General features: G+C 39.7%; 1 protein-coding gene across 2 annotated transcripts in view; it reads left to right on the forward strand.

Annotated features, from left to right (window-relative positions):
• The window catches only part of LOC134578043 (tyrosine-protein phosphatase non-receptor type 11-like), a 97,696-nt gene that overhangs the window by 61,550 nt on the left and 12,220 nt on the right, over positions 1-23,926 (forward strand). For both annotated transcript variants that reach the window (XM_063437013.1, XM_063437014.1), the window contains exon 3: positions 17,157-17,351. In XM_063437013.1, coding sequence (XP_063293083.1) covers positions 17,157-17,351 — 195 coding nt within the window. The remainder of the gene's footprint in view (positions 1-17,156; positions 17,352-23,926) is intronic.

Consider the following 23,926-nt stretch of genomic DNA (forward strand, 5'->3'; position numbering starts at 1 on the left):
AGTCCCAGCGGTGTTCTCGCCATCGAGTGTCCGATTATAGTTCCATGCACTCGACGAACAAACACCGCTGTATATGTTCGCGGGAACAAGATGGCCGACACCTTGTGTTCATCCATACAAACGGCGGCCACCCAGCCGACCATTTAGAATGTTGCAGTTAACGAGGTCAGTAAGGTTAACAAGCGACAAACTCCACTTCCTGGTGGTCCAACTGTTCGGTAGTTGGTTCGGCCTACGAACAGCATAAGTATGATCCGTTCGGTAAGCCCCATGAACCGAACCTTATCAGGGAACAGGCATGAACAAAGCCTTTCTGTAGTCCTAAACCAAAGTCTAACACATGGGCCATAGTCCTGAGGTAAGAGGCTTGCAAGCTGGCCCCTCCAAGCACCTGTAAGGAGATTCAGTTCGTCTCAAGGAGGAGGCAATTTTTTCTACTTTCCCTGATATCGGTACTAAAATAAAAGTGCAAAAGGCAGAGATTATAACTTTGATTGTCCTTTTATACATGCCCCATCTCGTCTCTATTCCGCCACGGGGAGACTGTCTGTGACGGCAGTCTCCCAATTTCCGCCCCTATCTCCCCCATGTTGTGGACTACATCTCCCTTGATGCTTTGCCAGCATTATAACTGTAAGCGAATTATGGGAGATGTAGTCCAAAACAACTGAAGGGCCAAAGGTTTCCTATCCCTGCATTAAAGGAACACTATAGTGTCAGGAATAAAAACCTGTATTCCTAACCTTATAGGTCTCTGCCCCCCCCCCCTCCCATAGATCGCATGGGAAAGGTGATATTAAATTTTCTCCCATGCCGCACCGGTATCTTCATCATCATCATCATCATGATCTCCACCAATCCAAAGCATTGGAAGACTACTGCGCATGCGTGGCAGAACACCACACTGCACCAATCCGCTAATCCGAATATATATGCATTGAATCAATGGGGAACATTCTCTCTCTCTCAATCTCTCTCAATCTCTCTCAATCTCTCTCAATCTCTCTCAATCTCTCTCAATCTCTCTCAATCTCTCTCAATCTCTCTCAATCTCTCTCAATCTCTCTCAATCTCTCTCAATCTCTCTCAATCTCTCTCAATCTCTCTCAATCTCTCTCAATCTCTCTCAATCTCTCTCAATCTCTCTCAATCTCTCTCAATCTCTCTCAATCTCTCTCAATCTCTCTCAATCTCTCTCAATCTCTCTCAATCTCTCTCAATCTCTCTCAATCTCTCTCAATCTCTCTCAATCTCTCTCAATCTCTCTCAATCTCTCTCAATCTCTCTCAATCTCTCTCAATCTCTCTCTCTCTCTCTCTCTCTCTCTCTCTCTCTCTCTCTCTCTCTCTCTCTCTCTCTCTCTCAGGTGCGAAATGGAAGTGTTGAGGACGAGCAATTTTTTTTTTTTTTTTTTTTTTTTTTTTTGCAGGTTTGAAATATTTTTGGCGCTTTATTTGTTTTTCGGGTCTTTTTTTTGCTCTGTAACTTCAGTGGAAGTAGGTACATGAAACACAAAACGAATGTGTGTGCAGAGGGCAGGCAGTAAAATAACTCTGTTAATGAGCCCTACTGTTAACAGATCTGTGACTTTCACTTAACTGTGGATATCTTTCTGCTACAAAAACATTTTGCCTCTCTCAGCCTTGCGCATATTTTGTGGGTAGTTTCCTTGTGTTAGTTAATAATGGAAGAATGCTATGTGTAATCTAGATAGATTCAAAGTTAAACATAAAGATTTAAACTGAACCTAGGCGCCATCAGGGAGATTGGGCATTGATCAGCCATTAATCTTACACTCACATGGAACCTTTACGGGTTCAGGCATTTAACCCTACGATTGACAGTGTGCCCGATGAATTTCTTTTCAATGCAGTGAGCATGCCTCTGTAGTTAAAAGCTACATTAAAGATAAACAAGGAAATCCTGAATGGTAAGACTGCCCAAATCCACAATGTAAAAATGGTCACCTGTAAATCCAGGAATTATTGCTCCAATGTAAAAAATGCAAAAAGTTCAGTTACATCACCACACTTTACTCATTTCCTGTTGTACAAAACACCTGATAGTACATTTTAGAACATTGTTAAATCCTTCTTTAAAATAGGCTTTTGCCTTGAGAATTCTTTTAAGATTATTACTAAGTGTTGAAATGCATGAAGTAAGGTGGCTGTAACATGATATTGTCTTCCTGCATGATGGAATACATTTTTATATTGGAGCAAAAATTCCTAAATTTTTCATGGTGTGACGGTTTGTGTATCCATTGGTTTTTGTTTATTTGGTTTTGGGTATTCTGGGGACTGGAAGGATCCCAGTGGAGAGCTTAGTCAATGTGAGTTGTTTTTCCTTCCCCTATGGAGCTCCCAGTTGATTAAATGTATGACTTTTCAAAGATGAATTTTAGTTGGGTACCACATCAGAAAATCTATAATGACTACTTAATTTTGTGAATTTTATTAACATGTATACAGCTCCAGCTAAGGGATGTCTTTAATATGTATTGAGATTTGGTTTGAAGAAAAATCAAACCTGGCTTTCCTAAAATCCTTCCACTCACACAAGTTTTTATAGCATTGTCTGGGAATGGCCGCTCCCTCCAGGTGATATTAACAGCATGATCGGGTATCTTATGACTGACAAGGAGTCATGGGAGGCTATAGGCTTACAGGCTCTCTGGTAAAGTACCGTGTTTAAAAGCTTCTATTGCTAGATCCCGGCTTACAGGCAGAGCCATCTTTGTCTTTTATAATGGTCTGTGTATTTTGTAAAATCCTTTTCCACCAAACTGCACAGTGCTGCAGAATTTGTTGTCCCTTTATAAATACCAGTAATATTAATATGGGGAGTTGATATTCTACATCAATAAGACTGAGATCTGCTGGCTTCCCCCATCTTAGAATAATTTTTAAGGCCAAACCTTTTTTAAATGTTTATGTTGTGCAGAGATACAAACACAGAAAGGAGTATAATATCAGGCATTAGACAATCACCTCCAGAAAAATAGATATGTATATAGGCAAAACCCTATTTTAAGGAAGGTTGTAATAAAAGTCTCTTATAGGGACTCTACAGGCACCCAGACCCCCTGTTAATCCTACAGCTGAAATTATTGCTGTTCTGCAGAACGGCAGTGTGTTCTTTGCAGGGTTTAAGTGCCTCTGGTGGCTGGAACTCTGACCGCCACTAGAGACGCTTCTAAGGAAATAGCAGAGTCAAAGTATATTTCTAATAGATGGTCTCAGAGAGACAATCTGATTGATGCAGCACAGAGGTTTATCGCGCATGCACCCTAGTCTCCAAATGCTTTTCATTTGAAAATATCTCAAGCTCTGCCAAGGAGGCGGGGCCAGCTACTGAGACCAGTACTGCAAGAAGGAAGAGGTAAGTGTAAGTACAAGTACTTCTACAACCCTGGTCAGAGAGCGTGTATGTGCCCTGAGCCAGGCAAGCGGCCCAGTCTATTGCTTCTCTATGAGAATCATCTAAATGGACCATGATCAGGCAGCGCTGACCTCAGACGGCATTTAGAAGACCGCACTGTTTGCTTTACCTGGTGCTGAATTCCAGGTAGGTTTTTTTAACTTTAACATTTGTTTTATTTTTTATTTTTTTTTATTTTTTTAGGGGTGAACCATGGAGTACATTACATTATGCCCAATATATCATTATGAACTTAACCCCGTAAGGACACAACTTCTGGAATAAAAGGGAATCATGACGGAATCTTTCCGTCATGTGTCGTTAAAGGGTTACTCTAACTTTTTCTGTGATAGTTGTTGTTAATTGATGTAAGAGAAGGAGTCTGTATGGAATTTCTTGTATCAAGGCAGTTAGGATTGTTGCATTTCTGGTTTGTTTGAAATCTGCAAGTGTAGATATCTCACCTAGGATCTGTTTGACAGTTTACGATTGCGAGCCACCAACAGTTGTATTTTATTTGCTTGAGTATAATGTTCCAGTGACTTGTGTTGGTTATTTTTCAGTTTACTAATTGATTGCGTTAAAGTAAAATGTAAAGCACTCTGGATAAGAGAAACATTTTATTAAAAAAATAAACACAAGCCTTATAGTAAGCATGGTGCTACTGGACATGGAATTAATTACTAAACTCAAAGGTTGTAGCCAATTAAAAACAGAATGGCAACATTTTGTCTAAAATAATTTATCTGTTGAAAAATGCTTTCTAGAGAAATTAATGTTACATTTTGGATTTAAATTTGCTACAATGCAGAGTTTAGTAACTCCCATGGCAGAGGCTATCCGACATTGTTCTACATTTGGACTGTGAATGCAATTTGCGATATTCAATAACGCTGCTATGTTTCCAGAGATCATGTGATTCAGATGGTGCATCTTCAACAGGGTCTCTCTGGAGTTTCTATGCTGTAAAGGGATTGAAGAAACTGCATTCCCTTGATTCAAACTTACTGGCTGCTGCGCTCCGCATTCAGGAAATTTCCCCCAAATGTGTGCAGCTAATTTTGCCGGTATACTATAGCCAGCATCTTGGCAATGCCTGGTTTATGTGTTCTTTTTGCTTATATTTTAACTTCCTTTCATGACTACTGCTAGTATTTTATGCTGACAACGTATTTGTGAAGTTTTCCAAAACAGGATGTCTCTAAACCTTTCTTGTAAAAACCACGACAGCTCCATATTTGCTTCATGTACAAAATGCTGTCGTTCAGGGACTTTTTTCCTTTTGAGTAGTTACGGTTTTATTCAAAATAGTATGACTTTATTGTTTTGTAAACTTTAGACCTGCACGCACATGTCAGAGTTCCAGGCCTCTGTGAAAACGATTCAATTCACAATATGTAGGGAAAAGCTAAAACACTTCCACATTTTTTAAATTTATTTTTATCAAGCATGCAACATAATTTCTCCCTTTTATACTTGACTTTTAAATGAACATATTTTAGGCTCAAATAATTAAGCAAGTTTTAAATGGCATTGCCTTCATCCTAAAAGTATATACATACCCTTTTCACAGCGATCTTTGTAAGATTAAGTGGATGTATGTGCACTACGAAGGTGCAAATAGCGGCAGCTGTGCAATTCACACTTCTCTCAAGCGGACTGGACTATTTATGTCCCAGTGCCTTCTAAGATTAATGGAGCCCTAACCTCAAACTAAATGTAAAAAAACAAAACTATGCATGTTTTTGGTACTAGCCGCTACCATTCCCCCTAAAGCACTTCATACGCCATGAATATAATTTTTGAAAATGGATTAGTGTGTTTTTTCTGTGCACAACACTCCTATCTGTCAGGAATTGAGCTTTTATATATTAACCAGCTCAGAGGATACTTAAAGTTCTACTTGATAATCAGTAGCCAGCTTTGTGAGGTCGTCGATGGCCGGCCTGTGAGCATGCTATCGAGGACACGTAAAAAAACTATTTTCATCTATGTGATGCCTATCTGTAAAGCAGGGTGGTGACTGAGCGCATTGCAATAAATGCTTTCTTGAGTTCATTGCTCTTGACAGATTTGCCTGAGGGTTTTGGCATCCAGAGAATCCCTCTTTGTACCCAAACAAAAGCTGTGATTGTGGAAGGCTCTGTCATGCTCAGACAGTTGCTTTGGTGATGAAGAGGTTAAGGGCATTAAGGGGGGACTTTCAACACAGGACAGCCTTTGTTTTCTGTTAAGTACAAATCAGCTGGGATGCAGTACTTTGGAAGACCCCGAACAGCCAGGTAGGGAGTGATACCAATGCAATTTTTTAATTTTGTTTTCTGTTTTTTTTTCTGTTTTTTTTTCTGTTTTTAGCTCTATTATGCCTACTGTCAAATAATGAGAAGTGTAAATGCAAGCCAAAAAAGGAATCTCAAAAGTTCAGTTAAAAGGGTTTCTCCAAGTGCTATATCCACTTCAGTTATTCGACACTGTCACAGTGCTTCCAGTATGTATGTGCAGTGTTTTCACTGGCCAACATCAATTCTGTGCATGTTTTGGTGCCTATCGTTGGCACGCTCAGCTCACTGAAGACAGACAACCAATGATGGCACGGCCTCCCCTCGGTGTATCTCCCCTGACATCCCTCCTCCTGCAACAAGGAGGAGTACAATTATTCAAATTATCATTACTTTGACCAAAAACAATGTTTTATTGAACAATTAAGTTGGTTTAGTGCCACGGACCTCAGGGCGCTTTCTTGCATGGCTTACTAACCTAGGTTGCCTCCAGTGCAGGATCTCCAGTTCCCCCAGGGGTGCAGGGTTAAGGGTATAGGTATACTGCACCCAGACTACTTCATTAAGATGCTTAAATACTGATATAACCTGCTGTATGAACCCAATGCAATGCTGTATTAACTTTGCACCCTCAGTATTAATTCTGCATCTACTGCGATGACCCCACTGCATGATGTATTAACCCTGCACCTACAGCTATTGCCCCACACCATGCTGTATTAACCCTACACCTACAGTGATAACCACACACTGTGCTGTATTAACCCTGCACCTACAGTTATGCCAGGGCTTGAAAAATTCCAGGTGCCAGGTCGCCATGGCGCCTAAGAATTGTGCCTTGGCACCTGGGATATGTGAGCCTGTTACCTCGGAGGCTGGCGGCAAGATGGGGGATTATGGAGGTGGGCAACATGCTGGAAGGTCGTGGAGGCGGGGCAGCAAGCCGTGCGGCGAGGGACCAGTGAAGTTCCTGCTCTTCTCCCTGTCTCGCCACTTGGTTAGACAAGGGCCGGAATATGACGTCCTATTCCAGCCCTGGTCTCCCTAAGTAGCGAGGGAGCAGATCAGGGATATCACAGCTCCCTCTCCGCATGCCTACCATTCACGCAGCTAGCCGACCACCCACCATGCTGCCCGCCTCCACCACCTTCCAGCACGTTGCCCACCTCCACGATAATCCAATATCTGTTGGATGTTTCACTGGCCCATACAATTGGAATGAGCCCTCCAGTTCTTCAACTTTATACATTTTTATTTTTTTTACACCCCAAATTTCTATTAAGTAAAGGATGGCTGGTTCATTTCTTTTTATTAGCTGCTTTGTGCATTTTTTTTTACAGTTGGAAGGTCTTTATCTCTTTACCACATTAATCCTGCCTCTGATTAAGTATCATGAGAAATATTTCACAAACCGTATTTATAGTAATTGGCAATCTATCTCCCGGACCACTACATCTGGAAAAGCCAAAATCATCAGTGGTATGCCCAAAACTGGGAACCTAGCAAGAAAACCTCAATCTACGTGCAGCTAAACTTTCCGTAAGAACCAAACTAGTATTTCAATTTTAAGGCTATTCAGGGGCCAATCTTTAGCCGTGCTGTTGCTTGCTAACAAACCATGCCAAGCTGTAGAAGGAACTATTTATTGCATTTTTAGCTCTTCTTTAATCCACCATAATTTTGCTCCGTATACATACTTTTTCTTTAGATATGAACCAATTATTTTTTGTTACATAATTTTCAGGCTACAGAATACTGTTTGATATTGGGTGTAATTACAAACATACAACATCTGACTAGAAGATACTTTGTTGACCTAAAGCTGTCTTTTTGATTAGGATGTCTGTTTTCAGTTTTATTTCATTTATTTATTAATTTATTGTATCCAAGATAAAAACACATCCAGTTTCCTGCAGTTTTACTGCTTCAACACTTTGAAATTCTGCTTTATTTACTTCAATAGGTTCTGTCAAAGGAGTTTTGCAGAGTTTCTGTCCCCTTCCCTCTCCATATATTATTCATGTAAGTTGAAATAATATGCAGATATACCACTTACACAATTCTTAAACTTTAGGATTAGTTTGGCTGTCTTTCCTCCCTCCTTAGATATAGTGACCTATTTGCAATTTTTTTTAGAAAATATATACACACACACTTACTTTCTATGTTATTGTACAGGGTCCCAGGGGTTTGACTGGAGCCCTATAATTATGAAACGGCAACCATCCCTATGTGAAGAATAAAGGGGGCCCCACAATTGGTAACCTGCCTAGGGCGCACTGTGGGATCACAATCCTTCTCTGGTTGCCATGGATCATTCAGTTTGAATTCAATTTGTTACCATTGGATTGAAACCAATAAAAAGATTATACAAAGCTAAACATGGTTGCTGTATACAAATGAAGATCGAGTTGATTTCTTTGCTGTATGTCCTGGTCATAGTAAACATTGTAAAAGCATTCAAAGTCTGGTTATTTTTACTTTATAATGTGCAAACTGCCCATGAAAAAAGCTGCTTGTCTGCAGTTAAAAAAAGGGAAAATAAATAAATGAAAATGAAAAAAATATATATATAAAAAAATGTCTGTAGCCCTTTCCTGCCTTATGCTATGCATATTAAAATATTTTATGTCTGTCTTAATAAGTTTACGACTGTGAGCCCCCATCTAGTGCCCTGTCATCATGACTAGCTATCAACACGGAGGATAGGAGAGGGATTGCTGACGTGTTTAACCTCCCCTCTGTGGTATGAGAAGGTGCCTAGTTTGTGGCATCTGTTGCTATTCACAGTGGAATGTGATACGCATGTACATCAAATGCCCAGACACACAAAATCCAATTTCATTTTAATTGATGTAATAAAAAAAACTCAACTTCAGACGCTTTGCTGTGCTGGAAGTTATTTTTCATTGCACAAAAGGGATTTTATCTCGAAGAAATTTTCATTCAATATGTTTAAAGAAAAAAAAAAAAAAAGGCTTGAGGATTGATTTATTTTAACCAGAAGAACCCAGGCAAAAAGAAATGCACATTAATTATTTTAGTTGAGAATCATGAACACATGATCTTAGAGGGGGGGGGGAAAGTGCTATACTGGAAATATTTAAAGCGGTGTCACACTTATGTAAGGGGGAGAGGGGAGGGGGAGGGGGAGGGGGCAGGAGGGGTGGTTGGGCCACAAGTCATAAATTGTATTTTATTGCTTAAGGAAATGTTAAATGCTGATTTCCTGTCTAGCTCTGCCTTCAGGACATGTGGATGTTTTATATAGATATCACATCTGCCCCTTCCCCCCCCCCCCATCGGTATGGCAGTATTACTCTAGGGATAATCTCAGCAACTACAGCACATTTGTTGTAGTTGCTATAGTGAATGCCTGTGAGGGTTTCCCTAATAGCTGAAGAATTACAGGTGATTTGAGGACTTGATTTTTTTTTTTTCTTCTAAATATTATTTTTTTTACCTCTTGCTTCCTTCTGTCCTTTACTGTTAAAAGGAAACCACATTCTAAATATAAACTTGGCATTATGTGCCTGCAGCTTTTTTTTTTTTTTTTTTACACCGTCTAATGTTTCATGCTTCTCACTTTAAGAAATAAGGCTGCCTTTGAAATGGTTTCTAGTCAATAACAAGTTTTCCATGCGACGTCCCAGATATTCCATTTTGACTTCATCCAGCACTCAGTGACTGAACTCACTGCGCTCACTAGTACTGATCAACCAATGCTTTTTCACTTGTGCCAGTTCCAACCACTGGAGATCATTACATTCCATCAGGCCCTAGGTAACTGCCTAAATACATTGGTTACTTGCTAAGGGGTTCTGCCAAATTGATTTCATGATAATCATATTAAACTTGAAAAATGGATCCCTGAGAATTTCTTCAATTGAGAAATTAGTTTGGGTCCCTGTGTGTATATATATAAAAAAAAAATATTATGGACAACTGCATTAACCCCTTAAGGACACATGACATGTGTGACATGTCATGATTCCCTTTTATTCCAGAATTTTGGTCCTTAAGGGGTTAAACTGCAATCCATGAACCAGTTTAGTAGCCCTTCTCTGAACACTCTCTCTAAGGTATCAATATCCTTCTGGAGATACGGTCTCCAGTACTGCGTACAATACTCCAAGTGAGGTCTCACCAGTGTTCTGTACAATGGCATCAGCACTTCCCTCTTTCTACTGCTAATGCCTCTCCCTATACAACCAAGCATTCTGCTAGCATTTCCTACATTGTCTTCCTACATTTAAGTCATCTGAAATAATTACTCCTAAATCTCTTTCCCCAGATGTTGAGGTTAGCAGGTTAGCTTGTTATGCCCAAGATGCATTATCTTGCACTTATCCACATTAAATGTCAGCTTCCACAGCTCTGACCATTTTTCTAATTTTAACTAAGTCATTTGCCATTTGGCGTAACCCCTATGGAACATCAACCCTGTTAAATATCTTAGTATCATCATCAAAAAGACATACCTTGCCAACAAGACCTTCTGCAATATCACTAATAAAAATATTAAAGAGAGGGTCCAAGTACAGATCCCTGAGGTACCCCACTGGTGACAAGCCCAAGCTTTGAATATACTCCATTGACTACAACCCTCTGTTGCCTGTCACTCAGCCACTGCCTTACCCATTCAACAATATTGGAATCCAAACTTAAAGATTGCAGTTTATTGATAAGCCTTCTATGTGGAATTGTCAAAAGCCTTACTGAAATCTAGGTAAGCAATGTCTACTGCACCATCCTGATCTATTATTTTAGTTACTCAATTAACAAAATCAATAAGATTAGTTGGCATGATCTCCCTGAAGTAAACCCATGTTGCCTCTGATCTTGAAATCCATGTGATTTTTAGATGTTCAACAATCCTATCCTTCAACATGGTGTCCATCACTTTCCCAACTACTGAAGTAAGGCTTACTGGCCTATAGTTGCCCAACTCCTCCCTACTACCTTTCTTGTGAATGAGCACAACATTCGCTAACTTCCAATCTTCTGGGACTACTCCTGTTAACAGCGATTGGTTAAATAATTACATTAATGGTTTTGCTAGTACACCACTAAGTTCTTTTAATAACTTTGCGTGTATCGCATCAGGCCCCATCGACATATTTGTCTTTACTTTTGACAGTTGAACCAGAAGTTCTTCCTCTGTAAGCTCACATGTAACAAATGACCCATTTGGCCTTTTTCTTAACTGAAGTCCCTTTCCTTCTTTTTCATCTGTAAATACTGTTCATATTTAAGTGAAAACTCTTTTTAAAGGGACACTATTGTCACCAGAACAACTACAGCTTATTGAATTTGTTCTGGTGAGTAGAATTATTACCTTCAGGCTTTTTGCTGTAATCACTGTCTTTTCAGAGAAAATGCAGTGTTTACATTACAGCCTAGTGATAACTTCACTGGTCACTCCTCAGATGGCTGTTAGAGATCCTTTCTGGGTCATGGCTGCCTAAAATGCATCCAAACATTCAGTATCTCCTCCCTCTGCATGCAGACACTGAACTTTCCTCATAGAGATTCATTGATTCAATTCATCTCTGAGGATATGCTGATTGGCCAGGGCTGTGTTTGACTTGTGCTGGCTCTGCCCCTGATCTGCCTCTTGGTCAGTCTCAGCCAATCCTATGGGGAAGCATTGTGATTGGACCAGGCTACCACTTCTGATGAGGTCAGCAGACTTCTTGTTTTTCTGAGTCAAACAGCATGCAGAGTTACAGCTTCAGGGTTGAATACAGTAAAATGTTGCTATATTTATTGAGGCATGAGGGGCCTATGGGGGCTAGATGGTGGTTTTAGCACTATAGGGTCCGGAATACATGTTTGCGTTCCTGACCCTATAGTGATCCTTTAAGTGACATGTAAAACCAGTGTGAGTATGACTTAAATTATACTGTAGCTTCAAAATAAGTTATGTGTGACTTGAGTGAAGGTCTTTCTCCTCTATGTGAATGCTACTGATATGATTTTGTGCACTGCATGCAAATGGCTTCAAGTAAATTTGTAAGCTATTCATTGCCTATGAGGATATCCCAACTTAAACTGTAAATGTCAAAACTTGGTATGCTGGGCTCACTCGGTGAAACAAACTATGTTTTGTTTTACTGCCCAGGAATCCTGAAGTGTAGAACATCAATTCACAAAGAAATTCCGGATTTTGTATTTTTAATGAATTTTTTTATTTTTTTTTAATTATTGACCAGTGTTAAACTAAAAAAATGGTTTAACACGGAGTGGACGCACAGTTCCAGGGTACTACAGGCAAGATGATCTATTCAATGAGGGTGCAAAGGCTATAGTGCCTACAGTGTCACTTTAATGGAAAGTAATTTGAGTTCTGCACCTGTATGTACGCACACTTAATACATGCTCTTAATTCATTCTCTTCGGCTGTCGAGATCAGCGATGATCTCCTGTGGCCACCAGTCTTTTCGGAGTCTTAGCAAAGTCTGTTGGAGAGGCTTTATTGAAGTTTTAAGAGCAAGTGACCAAGCCAAATGCCTGATCCATGGATTAACATATGTCTAAATGGGGGTACCTTTAAATTGTTCAATGTCCTTGAAGCACGGGATGGCCTAAATGTGCATTACTGCATTACTGTGAGATCCGATAGCCAGGGCTGCTACAGTTATTTTCTGAAAGAGGCCATGTATATAAAATATGAACTCCAAATATTCTTTCTTAATATCGTTACTTGGATCTTTGTTATTAAGAGGAAAAATAAACTACCGTATATGAAGGTTAATTTGTAAAACCCACATTTTGTTTTCTCAGTACAATATAACTGACATTTTTTCCGGTGTATGTTTTATAGGTCTTGTGAAAGTTAGTTTGAAAAGATTTAAAGGGGCACTTGGAGGACCAATACAACTTTTAGCCTAGTGTATTTTTGCATGATTTTATTGCCTTTTTAACAAACTGTATCTTTTTTTTTTTTGTGTGCAGATTTTGTATTTTATGTAGTTGTACATTCTGCACCATATAGTCCCAACAATAGACCCCAAATATGGGAAACTTGATGGGAATACAGGGTTACTGCCATTTGTCCTTCGCACTGTTAGCTTGCCCTAAACACAGCAATATTTTGACATTGCAGTTTAGTTGAGTGCATATGTTGCATGTGTAAGGTTGAATGCTTATGGTGGACCCCTTAAAGATAACACATTTGTAATTATGATATATTTTAAAGGATCACTATAGGGTCAGGAAAACAAACGTATTCCTGACCTTCTAGTGTTAAAACCACCATCTAGCTGCCCTTGGCCCCTCATGCCTCCATAAATATAGCAAAATCTTACTGTATTCAAGCCTGAAGCTGTAACTCTGCATGCTATTTGCCTAAAAAAAAAACAAGCAGTCTGCTGACATCATCAGAAGTGGTAGCCTGATCCAATCACAATTCCAAAGAACTTTCCCACGCTGTGTAAAATGACACAAAGCACTGATTGGCTTAAACCAACCAATCAGTGTGTTCTTAGCCTAGTTGCAGGGCGGGGGAAGGCTTTATAAGCCTTCCCCCGCCCTGCAGAGCTCAGTCTGTGCGGTTGGTTTTTTTTGCGCTCTGTTTTTTTCTTTTTTGACGTTTTTTTGCGCTCTGGTCTTTTATTTTAAGTTCGACGGTCATGATGGTTTTTTTATTTGGCCTTTTTTGGGGCTGATAAATTAAGATTTGAGAAAAAAGAAGACGTCAAATGGTAGGTTTAATTTTTCTTTTCAGGTTAGTTATATTATTCCCCCCTTACTATTTTTTAGGGTGAGGTGGTAGGTAGGGGGTAACTTTTTTGGGGGGTGGGTGACTAGGGGCCTAGTCACCTTTGATGGGGAGGGGGGATTTGTCTTAAGGCCCCCACCCACCGCCCCTCATTATCTTAATGGCCCCCACCCACCGCTCAAGGGTGGCGGGAGGACAGTAGGTCCCCCCCTCATTATCTTTATGGCCCCCACCCACTGCCCAGAGGTGGGGGCCGGGGGGGGAGGACTGTAGGTCCCCCACTCCTCATTATCTTTATTGCCCCCACCCACCTCTCTCAAGGGTGGGGGCCGGGGGGAGGACAGTAGGTCCCCCCCACTGTAATTTACTGCCCCCACCCACTGCGCAGGGGTGGGGGCAGGTAGGGGGAGGACTGTAGGTCCCCCCATTGTAGTTTATGGCCCCCACCCACCGCGCAGGGGGGGGGCGGCAGGGGTGGGGGGAGGACAGTAGGTCGTCCCCCCCTCATTATCTTTATGGCCCCCACCCACCACGCGTGGGGGGAGGACAGTAGGTCCCCCCCCCATTGTAATTTATTGCCCCCACCCACCGCTCAGGGGTGGGGCCAATAGGTTGTTTTTATTGGTTTTGGTTTTTTACAGTGAGCTGCCTCAGGCTGCTCACTGTTTACTAGACATGCCGCGAGTAGGGGCTGAATTTACTAATACTAAGTAATCCTTACTTAGTATTCGTAAAGTTGGCTGAAAGACCAATTTAGGTCTTTAAACATTTTGGAAGATAACTCCCTAATACCATGGGAATTAGGGAGTTATCTACTAAGCGGCTGCAAAATGCAGCCGCAGCACAAATTGAATCGGAGTTTCATTCATTTCGAATGAAATTCCGATATGAACAAAGTGCGAATTGAGTTCTAAAAGAAACGAACATACTGTTCTCATTCAGTTAGAACGCAACTTGGCAGTTTCGTCTAAAATGACAGGAAGCATCACGAGATCAGAGGAAAGGTAAGAATTATGGGAAAATTGCTCTGACCAGCGGAAATGAAGCACACTTTGCTCCTCCGCTGGTCAAAGCTGGTTAAGCGGAGGAAACCTCCATAAGGCAAAGAGTCCCTACTTTGTCTTATGATTTTAAAGAAAACTAAAGAAGACAGGAAGAAAAGAAGAACAGATCCTGAGAGAGGGGGAGAAGAGGAAAGGTAAGTTTGACATGACTGTGCCACTTTACAACTATGATTCTCCCCCCCCCCCTCTATATTGTGTATATTAAACTCCTAAATTAAAAAAAACAAAAAAACGGTTGTGTCCGCCGTCTCCCCCCCCCCCACCCCCACCCCTCACTTTATTCTAGTTTTGTGACCTAACTGTAATATTGCTGTGGTTGGAGCTTAAAAAAAACAAAAAAAAAACAAGCACAACCTAAAAAATATGACACCTAGAATTGTGCTCCTGCAGAATTTGATATAAGCTCCCCAACAGCCAGGGTGATGCAAGTGGCAAATGCCAACTACAAATAAGAACAAAGATAGAGGAGTGCAAGTAAAAATGAAATAGTATACTTATTCACATTCGGACATCTTATTGGTTTCACCTACATAAAAGAGTGAAAACATAGCATAATACTGTTTTACAAAGCAATATACAGTGCAGAGGTATAGTTTACACTCACACTTTGCAGAGCCACGTATAGTAGGCTCTGACTATTCAGGTTCTTAAGAAATTCCTTTCTTTTTGCTCCTCTGCTCTTCCGGATCACTCCACTGGTACCAGGAACAACAGTAGATAAAAATAATTTCCAGAAGAGTAAAAATATTTGAAAGAATTTAATGTTTTACAAATAAAACAGGGATAAAAAACGATTAGCAGCACTGACGCGTTTCGACTCTTTAAAGTCTTTCTCAAAGTGCATAAAGTATAAGTCCCACTTCTTCGTATATATACCAAACAAATCTTCAATTTTGGCGCTCAATTCTTCTTACTTTCCGGTCTTTTCGGGCTTTCACTTCCTGTTTCCGGTTTCCGCTTGAAGGCATTTTTCTCCGCCCATTTTTGCGTCCGTTTGCGTATGACGTCGGGCGTACTCTTCCGATACCGGAAATAGTACATCAGCTATTCCCGAAGCAGAAATCGCCATGTTAAAGAGTCTTTATTTACATATACCCTGTGGGACTATCCTGGCAAATTTCAATACATGATTAATAACATTTATATTAATCAACTTTACATTTTACACATATAAATCGTATAAAACATTTCTCAAATAAACATTTAAATCTCTGGGCTATATCTTTAGCCTTTAATCTAAAATATGTCCTGAAAAAAACCTTGACAGAAATAGGAGAGAAAAGGGGGAGAGAGTGTAAAAACTTTATATATATTTTTTAGTAGAACCAGTTTATAAAAGTTTAATAAGACTAGATAAAAAGCGGATTAAAGATGCATCAGTTCTCAAATTAGCATATTCATCTCGAAATCCATATTCAGACCTCTGGGGGATAATGTATCCAGATTAAAGATCCACCCCATTTCACATTTACTTAAGGCTACATGGCATTCAGCAAGCTAACCCATCCAGTATGTAGACCTAAGACTGGATTATCTAGCTTCCACCTGGAAGGTACTGGTATACATGAACATGAAGATACCACTGCCACTCAAATTGTTTGGGTAACTACCCTTTGCACATATTCTACAGCATTTTAAACTCTCCAAATTTGCTTCTGAGTATATTTTAATAAGGGGCAGACATATGAGTGATCTATTATATTCAAAAGCCCTTGCTTAGTAGGAAACACTTGTGTGTGTCTCAACACCGATGTTGACAGCTGGATCCACAAGATCGATAAATCAGGCCACTTCTTTGATTAAAATATCATATAAAAATTCTCTAGTCCTATTTGAAGCAGCCATGGTGTATAAGAGCAGCACAACAAACAATTACACTTTGACTGCTTAATATAGGACTGTTGAATTGTTATATTTGTAACTTCATTTTGGAATAAACTGGACATTTAATCAGAGATTAAACCTGGTGCATCTTCTTTTTGGATCCGCGCAACAACTCTACTGTCTTGAGACATCAAGTTTGCTGCCTGGTTGGAACCATGGTTAGGACCGAAGATTCGATTCTTACTCTGGTTTTTATGAATCTGTAAACACTTTATATATTTATTTTTGTGTTCATTTATGTTTCACAAACTCCATGTTGCCAATCCATCTTTGTGGAAGACCTCAATAATCACGGCTTCATTGTGTCTTCTCATAAGGCGAGAAAACCTTTGTTTTGGGTTGCTGTATCTCTCGTGCAGAGGGAATTGGCTGGCATTTCGGATCTGGACTGCTCATGCGGGTGGGACCAGTCTGATATGCTTCAGATGTGTTCTCTCTGTAATGACACTAGATAAGCTAAAACCAGCTTGAGATCTGAGTGGGGACCCACCAAAGGGCAGGCTAATTAAGCTTTTGTCTGTTCTCCCCTCCCTTGCTACTTGTTTTTTCTCATTAGGCCGCTCAAACCGCTAAGGTGTGCAAGTGTGTTGCATCACGCGTAACAAAAATAACAATAATAAACTAACTTTAAGTTTTGTGTTTTTTTTTGTTTAGTTTTTTTCTTCCATTACGTTCTAACAATCTCCACATGTAACAATTTAATAATGGTTGTTTGGAAGCTGTTAAGCCAAAAAGCAGAGATGTCTTGAGTGGCAAATTCTTACATGTCTCCACTTATCTTTCCAGAAGGCACGATGAAGTCACGCACATTAAAATCCAGAATACCGGAGATTACTATGACCTTTATGGAGGGGAGACATTTGCAACCCTAGCAGAGCTGGTGCAGTACTATACAGAACAGCAAGGGTTACTTCGGGAGAAGAATGGGGATGTCATAGAGCTCCGTTATCCACTCAACTCCCAGGATCCTACGTCAGAAAGGTGAGTGTCAGACCCAACTTAACTTCAACGCCATTGACTGTTCCAGTACTTTACTGCCATCTGTTGGGCATGTGCTGCTTTTGTGAATGTGTACACATAAAATATTCATCAGGCATTAGACATCTGTGTTTGTACCCCCTGTGGCATATAGAGATCGTTATTATTGTGAGAGTATTTAGGAAACATTGAGTGTCTCGCTTAACAGCATACTCAAACAGGGATATTCACTAAATTACAAATTTAAGCAAATTAAATTCAAATGGCAAAATTGAGGCTAAAATAGCTGACTTGGAATAATGTATAAAAAACCTTGCTATTGTCAAAGCCTGACCATTTTAACCTAAATTTTGACATTTGGAATTAATTTGCTAAAATCCAGATTTTATTGAATAATCAATAATGTTTTTATATAGATATTGGTAATAATCTGCTTATCTTAAGTTTACTTGGGTACAATTTGTACCCCACCTTTCTCAAGGCATCGCTGATCATGAGATATATAAACAGGACAAGCTATTACATGGAGTGAAGACATTTTTTAGGTAGGATTTGTGTAATTAAAAGCAATATGGATAATGTCCTTGAGATCAAATTTAGTGTAGGCAGACTAGAATTGTCCACAGTATTCCATTAAAGGTGCACTCCAGGTACCATAATATACCCTCCCCCAATTAGATGTAGGCAAAAAGTTTTTGAATTGATAGCCCTATTGCTAAATACACAGTCTTGAAAGGTTTAAAATGCTATGAGAATGGAAATTGTCATCGCAGTACTCTCTAAACAATTGCAAGTTATGTTGTGTGAATAGTTGTAGTTGCCACTTGATGCAGGCCACGTTTCATTCTATTCCAAATGTTATCACACCTTCTCTGTGTGTGCGCGCATGTTCAGATATGTAACTCTGGGGACACCTGGTGGATTGACTTAAAATAGCAAGGCATGAGAACTGTCACATTGTAGCCAAAAAACAAAGTCCTCTGGAGACCCATTTATCACAAAGTCATAAATCTATGTTGACTCTTTAATTAAGTGCCCAAGGACTCTGCAATGTGTTACTTGTAAATTTTGCTATTCACCCCACGAGCTATCACCAATTGCACTAAATTTAATTGGTTTTAATTGGGCTTCTTTTATGCTGGTATCTAAGGCATTGCTCAGTTATGTAAAAATGGCTAATTTTACTGCAGTGACATAATCCTGCTGTAAAATCCTCACCTAACATATTAAAGCTCCAACTTCTCTTCTGCAAGATAGGTAGAAGGAAACTTGTGGCATTTCCTTTCTGTTCGTGAAAATAGTATTTTTTTTTTCTCAGTTTAGAGTTATCTTTTTATTACCCAGGTTAATGAGTTGTTGTTTTTTGGCGAGGCGCTGGTCTTGGAATAAAAATCGAAATATCTTTCCTGTTCCTCCTTCTCTTAATTCATACACTTTCTATAAATCTTCTAAACCTGATAACTTTCATATTTTAACAATTTAACACTTATTTGAAGTGTGTACCTTCACCTATTTGGCACACAATAAAGCTGAAAAGTTGAGGTTGGGCAGATTGGACATAAAACTGCTAATATTACTGATTTTAGTTGCGAAGAAAATAACCCTTTTAATTCGAGACCTTTAGGGCCATTCGTGACTTTTTATGTTTTATTAGTTTGGTAGCTGAAATTACCGAACACCGACCACACCCCTGGCTCATTATCTACAAAGGGAACAGTCGTTTGAGTGCTCTCTCTGGGTGGCCGCCGTTCGTATAGCAGAACGCCACATGTGCGAGAAAACAACGGCCATCTTGTTAGCACAAAAGAAGGCAGCGGGACTTGGTCGTCGAGTGTTTGGAACTAAAAACAAGGGAACAATCGCTCCTATGAGCCAGGGGGCTCTGTTTGTGATTTTATTTGTTTATTTCACACTTTTGAAATAGACTGACCACACAGCCTAAACTCATGGAACTGTTTGGGGCAGGAGCCTCGTGTGTGGTCGGTCAAATGTGACTTCCATGAAATTCGAAAAACCCTAAATTGATCTGGGTGATTTTTGGATATGTTGGTCACCCTGATCAGGGCTATGAGGGAATGTGACATTTATGGGGGTCCTGGATGTTTTGGGGTGTTTTCCAAGTTATGTGAAAATTATGTTCCCTCTGCCTGGAGATAATTAAGTTATTACTTTATCTGACCTAATTATTTCCAGGCAGAGAGGAGGGAATTAACGGTTTGTACCGGGAGTGTCACTGTTTGTCCCTACATTGTCATTGGCTGTAATAAGTTATGTCCCTGTTTTCTATCAGGTCCAGGGGGTGTTCCTCTGGCCTGGAGAATTGCATAAAAACCTGTGTGGCACAATAAAGATTCATTCCTGTTGTATCCTTCATGAAGTCTAGGCTCATATTTGGGTAGCTATCTACTTGCTGGGGAGAAACTACTTGGATGCTGCATTCGTCTGGAACTATTCGTATCTACACCCGAACTGCAACTATAATCACTAAAGGCTTAGCAGTTCGGGAGGAATCGGCGAACAAGGTACTTTAATATACCAGCGTTCGTAACAATAGTCTTTGGGTTAGCCGTCTGGTCAGAAATGTAGTCCAGTATTCAGTCATATTGTTAGTGAATCACAAAATCTTTTAACGGTCTCAATTCTCATTAGGATCCTAGTGAATTAAAGGTGAATACATGCATATTTAATAATTACAAATGAATTACCTTTAAAGGCTGAACCATATAGATGGAACTTTATCAAGCCATTGAGAGGACATTCTAACTAATACAATTTTAAAAAGCTCTCGTTTAGAGTCGTTACCAGTAAGAATCTGCTGTAGATTTCACCTCCTGAGAAATGGCCATTTAAAGTCAATCTAGACTAGAATCTAAACCCTGGAATTTCCCAGGTGGGTTCAGTCTGTGTGCTTCAAGTGTCCGCATTTGTGCCCCTTGTGTAATTCAGTTATGGCTCATACTTCAGCAGTGGTTCGTCTTGGCACTTGAGATGTTTGTAAACTGAAGTGCCAATGTTAAGTGGTCACTGAATCCACCAATCCATCATTGGGCTCAAATTTCTAGAAAGATAGTGCCATGGCATTATCGCTGGGATATGGAGAGCGGCTGTTTCAAGTCTAACAATGGCTCTTTACTTTGGGTTGAAGTAGCGATTTTGCAGGTTGTGATGCTAAATGTCCATGACTCAAACATCCAGCCGTTTGAAGGCATCAATCCGTTTTACTTCATTAACAATCGGCCAAGCAGTCACTTTCCTGCTGTTGTAAACACCACATTTAACTTCTAAAGGTGTCCCTGTTTTGTGTCTCAAATGTGTCTTTGCAGAGTATGTTCTAGCATAAATATTTAAGTCCAGGTGGAACCCAGAAGTTGGAATAAAAAGTGGTATTGTCCTTTTTGTCCTAGATTTATTTCAGCTAGAATAGTTCTGGAAGTTATAGTGAATACATTAATCTGTTTTCCTTTTAATATGCATTTGTTTGTAATTCTCTGCATAATGTATCGAGTTCATAGATACTTTCTGAACACTTTGTTTGGGATTGGTACCAGCTACGGAGGGGAGGGGACGACGACGACTTTGTTTCACCTTTTTATCTTTTAGTTTTTTCGTTTCTATTTCATGCCCAAATAAAACTTCTCTAACAGTAGGGTTAAAATTTACCTTATTTTCAGCTCTCCACAGGTCTGATGGCGCTGGCTCTGCCTTCAATCAGCCTCTTTGGCTGACATCAAAATTGATGATTACAGCCAATCCAATGATTTCTCAAAGGGGTAGCGTTAGATTGGCTCCAATTGTCAAGATGGCAGGGTGGGGACAAACGCTACCCTGGCCAATCACCATCACCTCATAGAGATACTTTGAATCAAATGCATCTCTATGATGAAAGTTCAACATCTCCATGCAGAATGTACAGTACTGCCCCAGGAAGCACCTCCAGTAACCATCTGAGGAGTGGTGAATGGAGGTATCGTGTCACAATAAGTGCATGTTGGTCCGCACACATAGATAATCCCAAATTATAATCCACAGAAAAATTATGTATACGAAAAGAGTGCACATTTATTGATAAAAAAAAAAAAAAAAAGAATGCATATTAAAACGTCATGGTATCATGCTGTCCCTGCAGCCTTAATAGATGCTAAAGGTAGTACAGGCATATCACACCAAAACATTGTAGTGCACGGAGATAACACAAATTTCCCAGCAAAAGAGAAAACAAAAAAAAAAAAATGTTTGGAAAATATCAATTAGCCGGACTACTTGCAACTGCCAGACAGGGAAGACACCACCAAGAAGACTACCCCAAAAAAGAGTGTGAAAGCCCTGGACGCGTTTCACAACTTCCTTTTCAACATTAGAGGTGGACGTATCTCTAGTCTTTGAAGTAAACACTGCCTTTTCTCTGAAAAGACCTTGCTTACAGCAAAAAGCCTCAAGGGACTGACTATAACAATTATAGGGGGGGGGTGCAATATTTAGTTAACCTATAAATCTTCTGGCTATATACTCGAGCCACACCAGTGTAAAATCTTTAAACCTGCTCCTTTTAGGAAAGCTAAGTATTGGAAATTAATCCTTGGAAAGCTTGCTAGCCTGCCAGAAAAAGCATGGATTAGGTAGGACTCCAACCATGTGTGTACAAACTCTCAAAGAGCAATCATACAGAGCTTGGCTGCATTGTTGATTCGACAGTTTGCATTGTTGATTCGACAGTTTGCAATGTCTGATTTTCTGCTAGCCGGAGATCTGATCGATGAAAGCTGTGTGTATGTATGTGGGTTTTAACCACAGTCTGTGTCTGAACCACAAGACTGGATACTTAATAAAAACAACATTTATAGATTGTGGTATTTTTTTCATGTGCCATTTTAAACAAGGCATTACATGTGAATCAATTTGTAACACATAATTGAATGGGTTCCTAGGGGTTACTGTGCCTGGAAATTTTAACATCCTGAGACGGATTACAATGAAAATCTGGATTGATTCGAGACTTGGCCAATTCTGTCTTCTTATGGCTGGTATCAGACAGGTCCCCTATACAGGCATGTTTCTCATGTTTCATGTAGTTAATGACCACTCGTAGCGCTACTTTGACCACAGTCTTGGAAGCAAAAGCCTGTCTGTACTTTCTTAGAGTTCCGTTGTTTCAAAACTACTGTCTGTGACTTTTCCTGTCTGATCATGTAACCTGGGACCTGGTGAAGGTGCTGAATTATTACAACTTTGATATATATATATTTGTAATTGTTGGTTTAGATACTGGATGAAGTGGCATTGATATATTTATTCCATTACCAAAGAAAATCTGCATTAAGACTCTTGAGGTCACTAGGCTCCAGTGCATTGCCATTGCTGTCTGCTGGACCACTGGTAGTTCTTGGTCTTTACACTGAAATGATGCAAAACTCACTGGGTTCTTCTATTAGTGGTTCATAACCCAGTCCTCAAGTATCCCCCAACAGTCCAAGATTTAGGGGTTACCCAGTAGTGTCTAAGGTGTTTTTAGAAAAGGAAAAAATACAATTTGACACAACAGGGTAATCCCTAATTCCTGGACTGGTAGGGAGTACTTGAGGACTTGGTTGGGAACCCCTCTTCTATTAGATCCTTTTGCTACTGGCTGGCTGTTCTTCCCTTTTCCTTGTCAACAAGGCAACTAATCTAGCCCGTGTGATCTTTATTTTAAAGGAAAAATACTGCAGAGTCTAAAGTGAGACTATTTTTCACTTTTGAATGCTCTGCATGTCTGTTTTTTGTGTATGCTTTTTATTTAAAATTAGTGGTTTGGTTCAGTTGGTCCTAGTATTATCGTAGGCTCTGATAGCCTGTGTATATGTTTAGCTGCGCAGCCTTATCCACCCTGTTGGATACATATCCGACTGTTCTATTTTGGTATTGAATTAATGCATCGCTCGTTCTTGGTATCTATATGCATATATCCATTTTTAAAATTCTAAAACTTAGAAGAGAAAAAAGTAACTCAATGTGGATTTATTATATATCTTGTATACTTTTATGTTGCCAATGCAGAATAGATGCATTAAAGAAAAATGATTTATCATACTGGTATCTGATCATACTCCAGCAGTGTCCACTGAAACCAATAGAAATCAGTCCCCTAGTTTCATTGCTTTCAGTGGGATAATTACTGTATTACAGTGTCTAACTCGCATGTTAATCTTTTAATGAGGATGGATGGTATCCCACCGTGTGCAGCTCTCCGTTTGCACGAATGAATGAGAGCTGCTGGTGGTTTCCAATAAGCTGTTCCAATTGGTTTTCATTATTTTTCGTAGTTATGAAACGACTTTGGCAGTACAAATGCACATGTATGCACAAGTAGAAATCTGTGAGAAGATATTTTGGGAAATCTTACAGCCACATTTTACACTTTAATTTCTCGCTCTCCTTAAAAACACACAACAAAACAGGTGGAGCATTCTATTGTAGTTTATTTAAAAATGTTTCAATCAATTTATTTGGGGTTTTATTTATTATTTATGCAAATGGATTCATTAAAACAAACCGCATTTACTTAGATTCCTGGAGTGTTTAATTTTTTTCCCTTACTGCAA

The sequence above is a fragment of the Pelobates fuscus genome, chromosome 11 (assembly GCF_036172605.1).
Source record: "Pelobates fuscus isolate aPelFus1 chromosome 11, aPelFus1.pri, whole genome shotgun sequence".
NCBI classification, from domain to species: domain Eukaryota; kingdom Metazoa; phylum Chordata; class Amphibia; order Anura; family Pelobatidae; genus Pelobates; species Pelobates fuscus.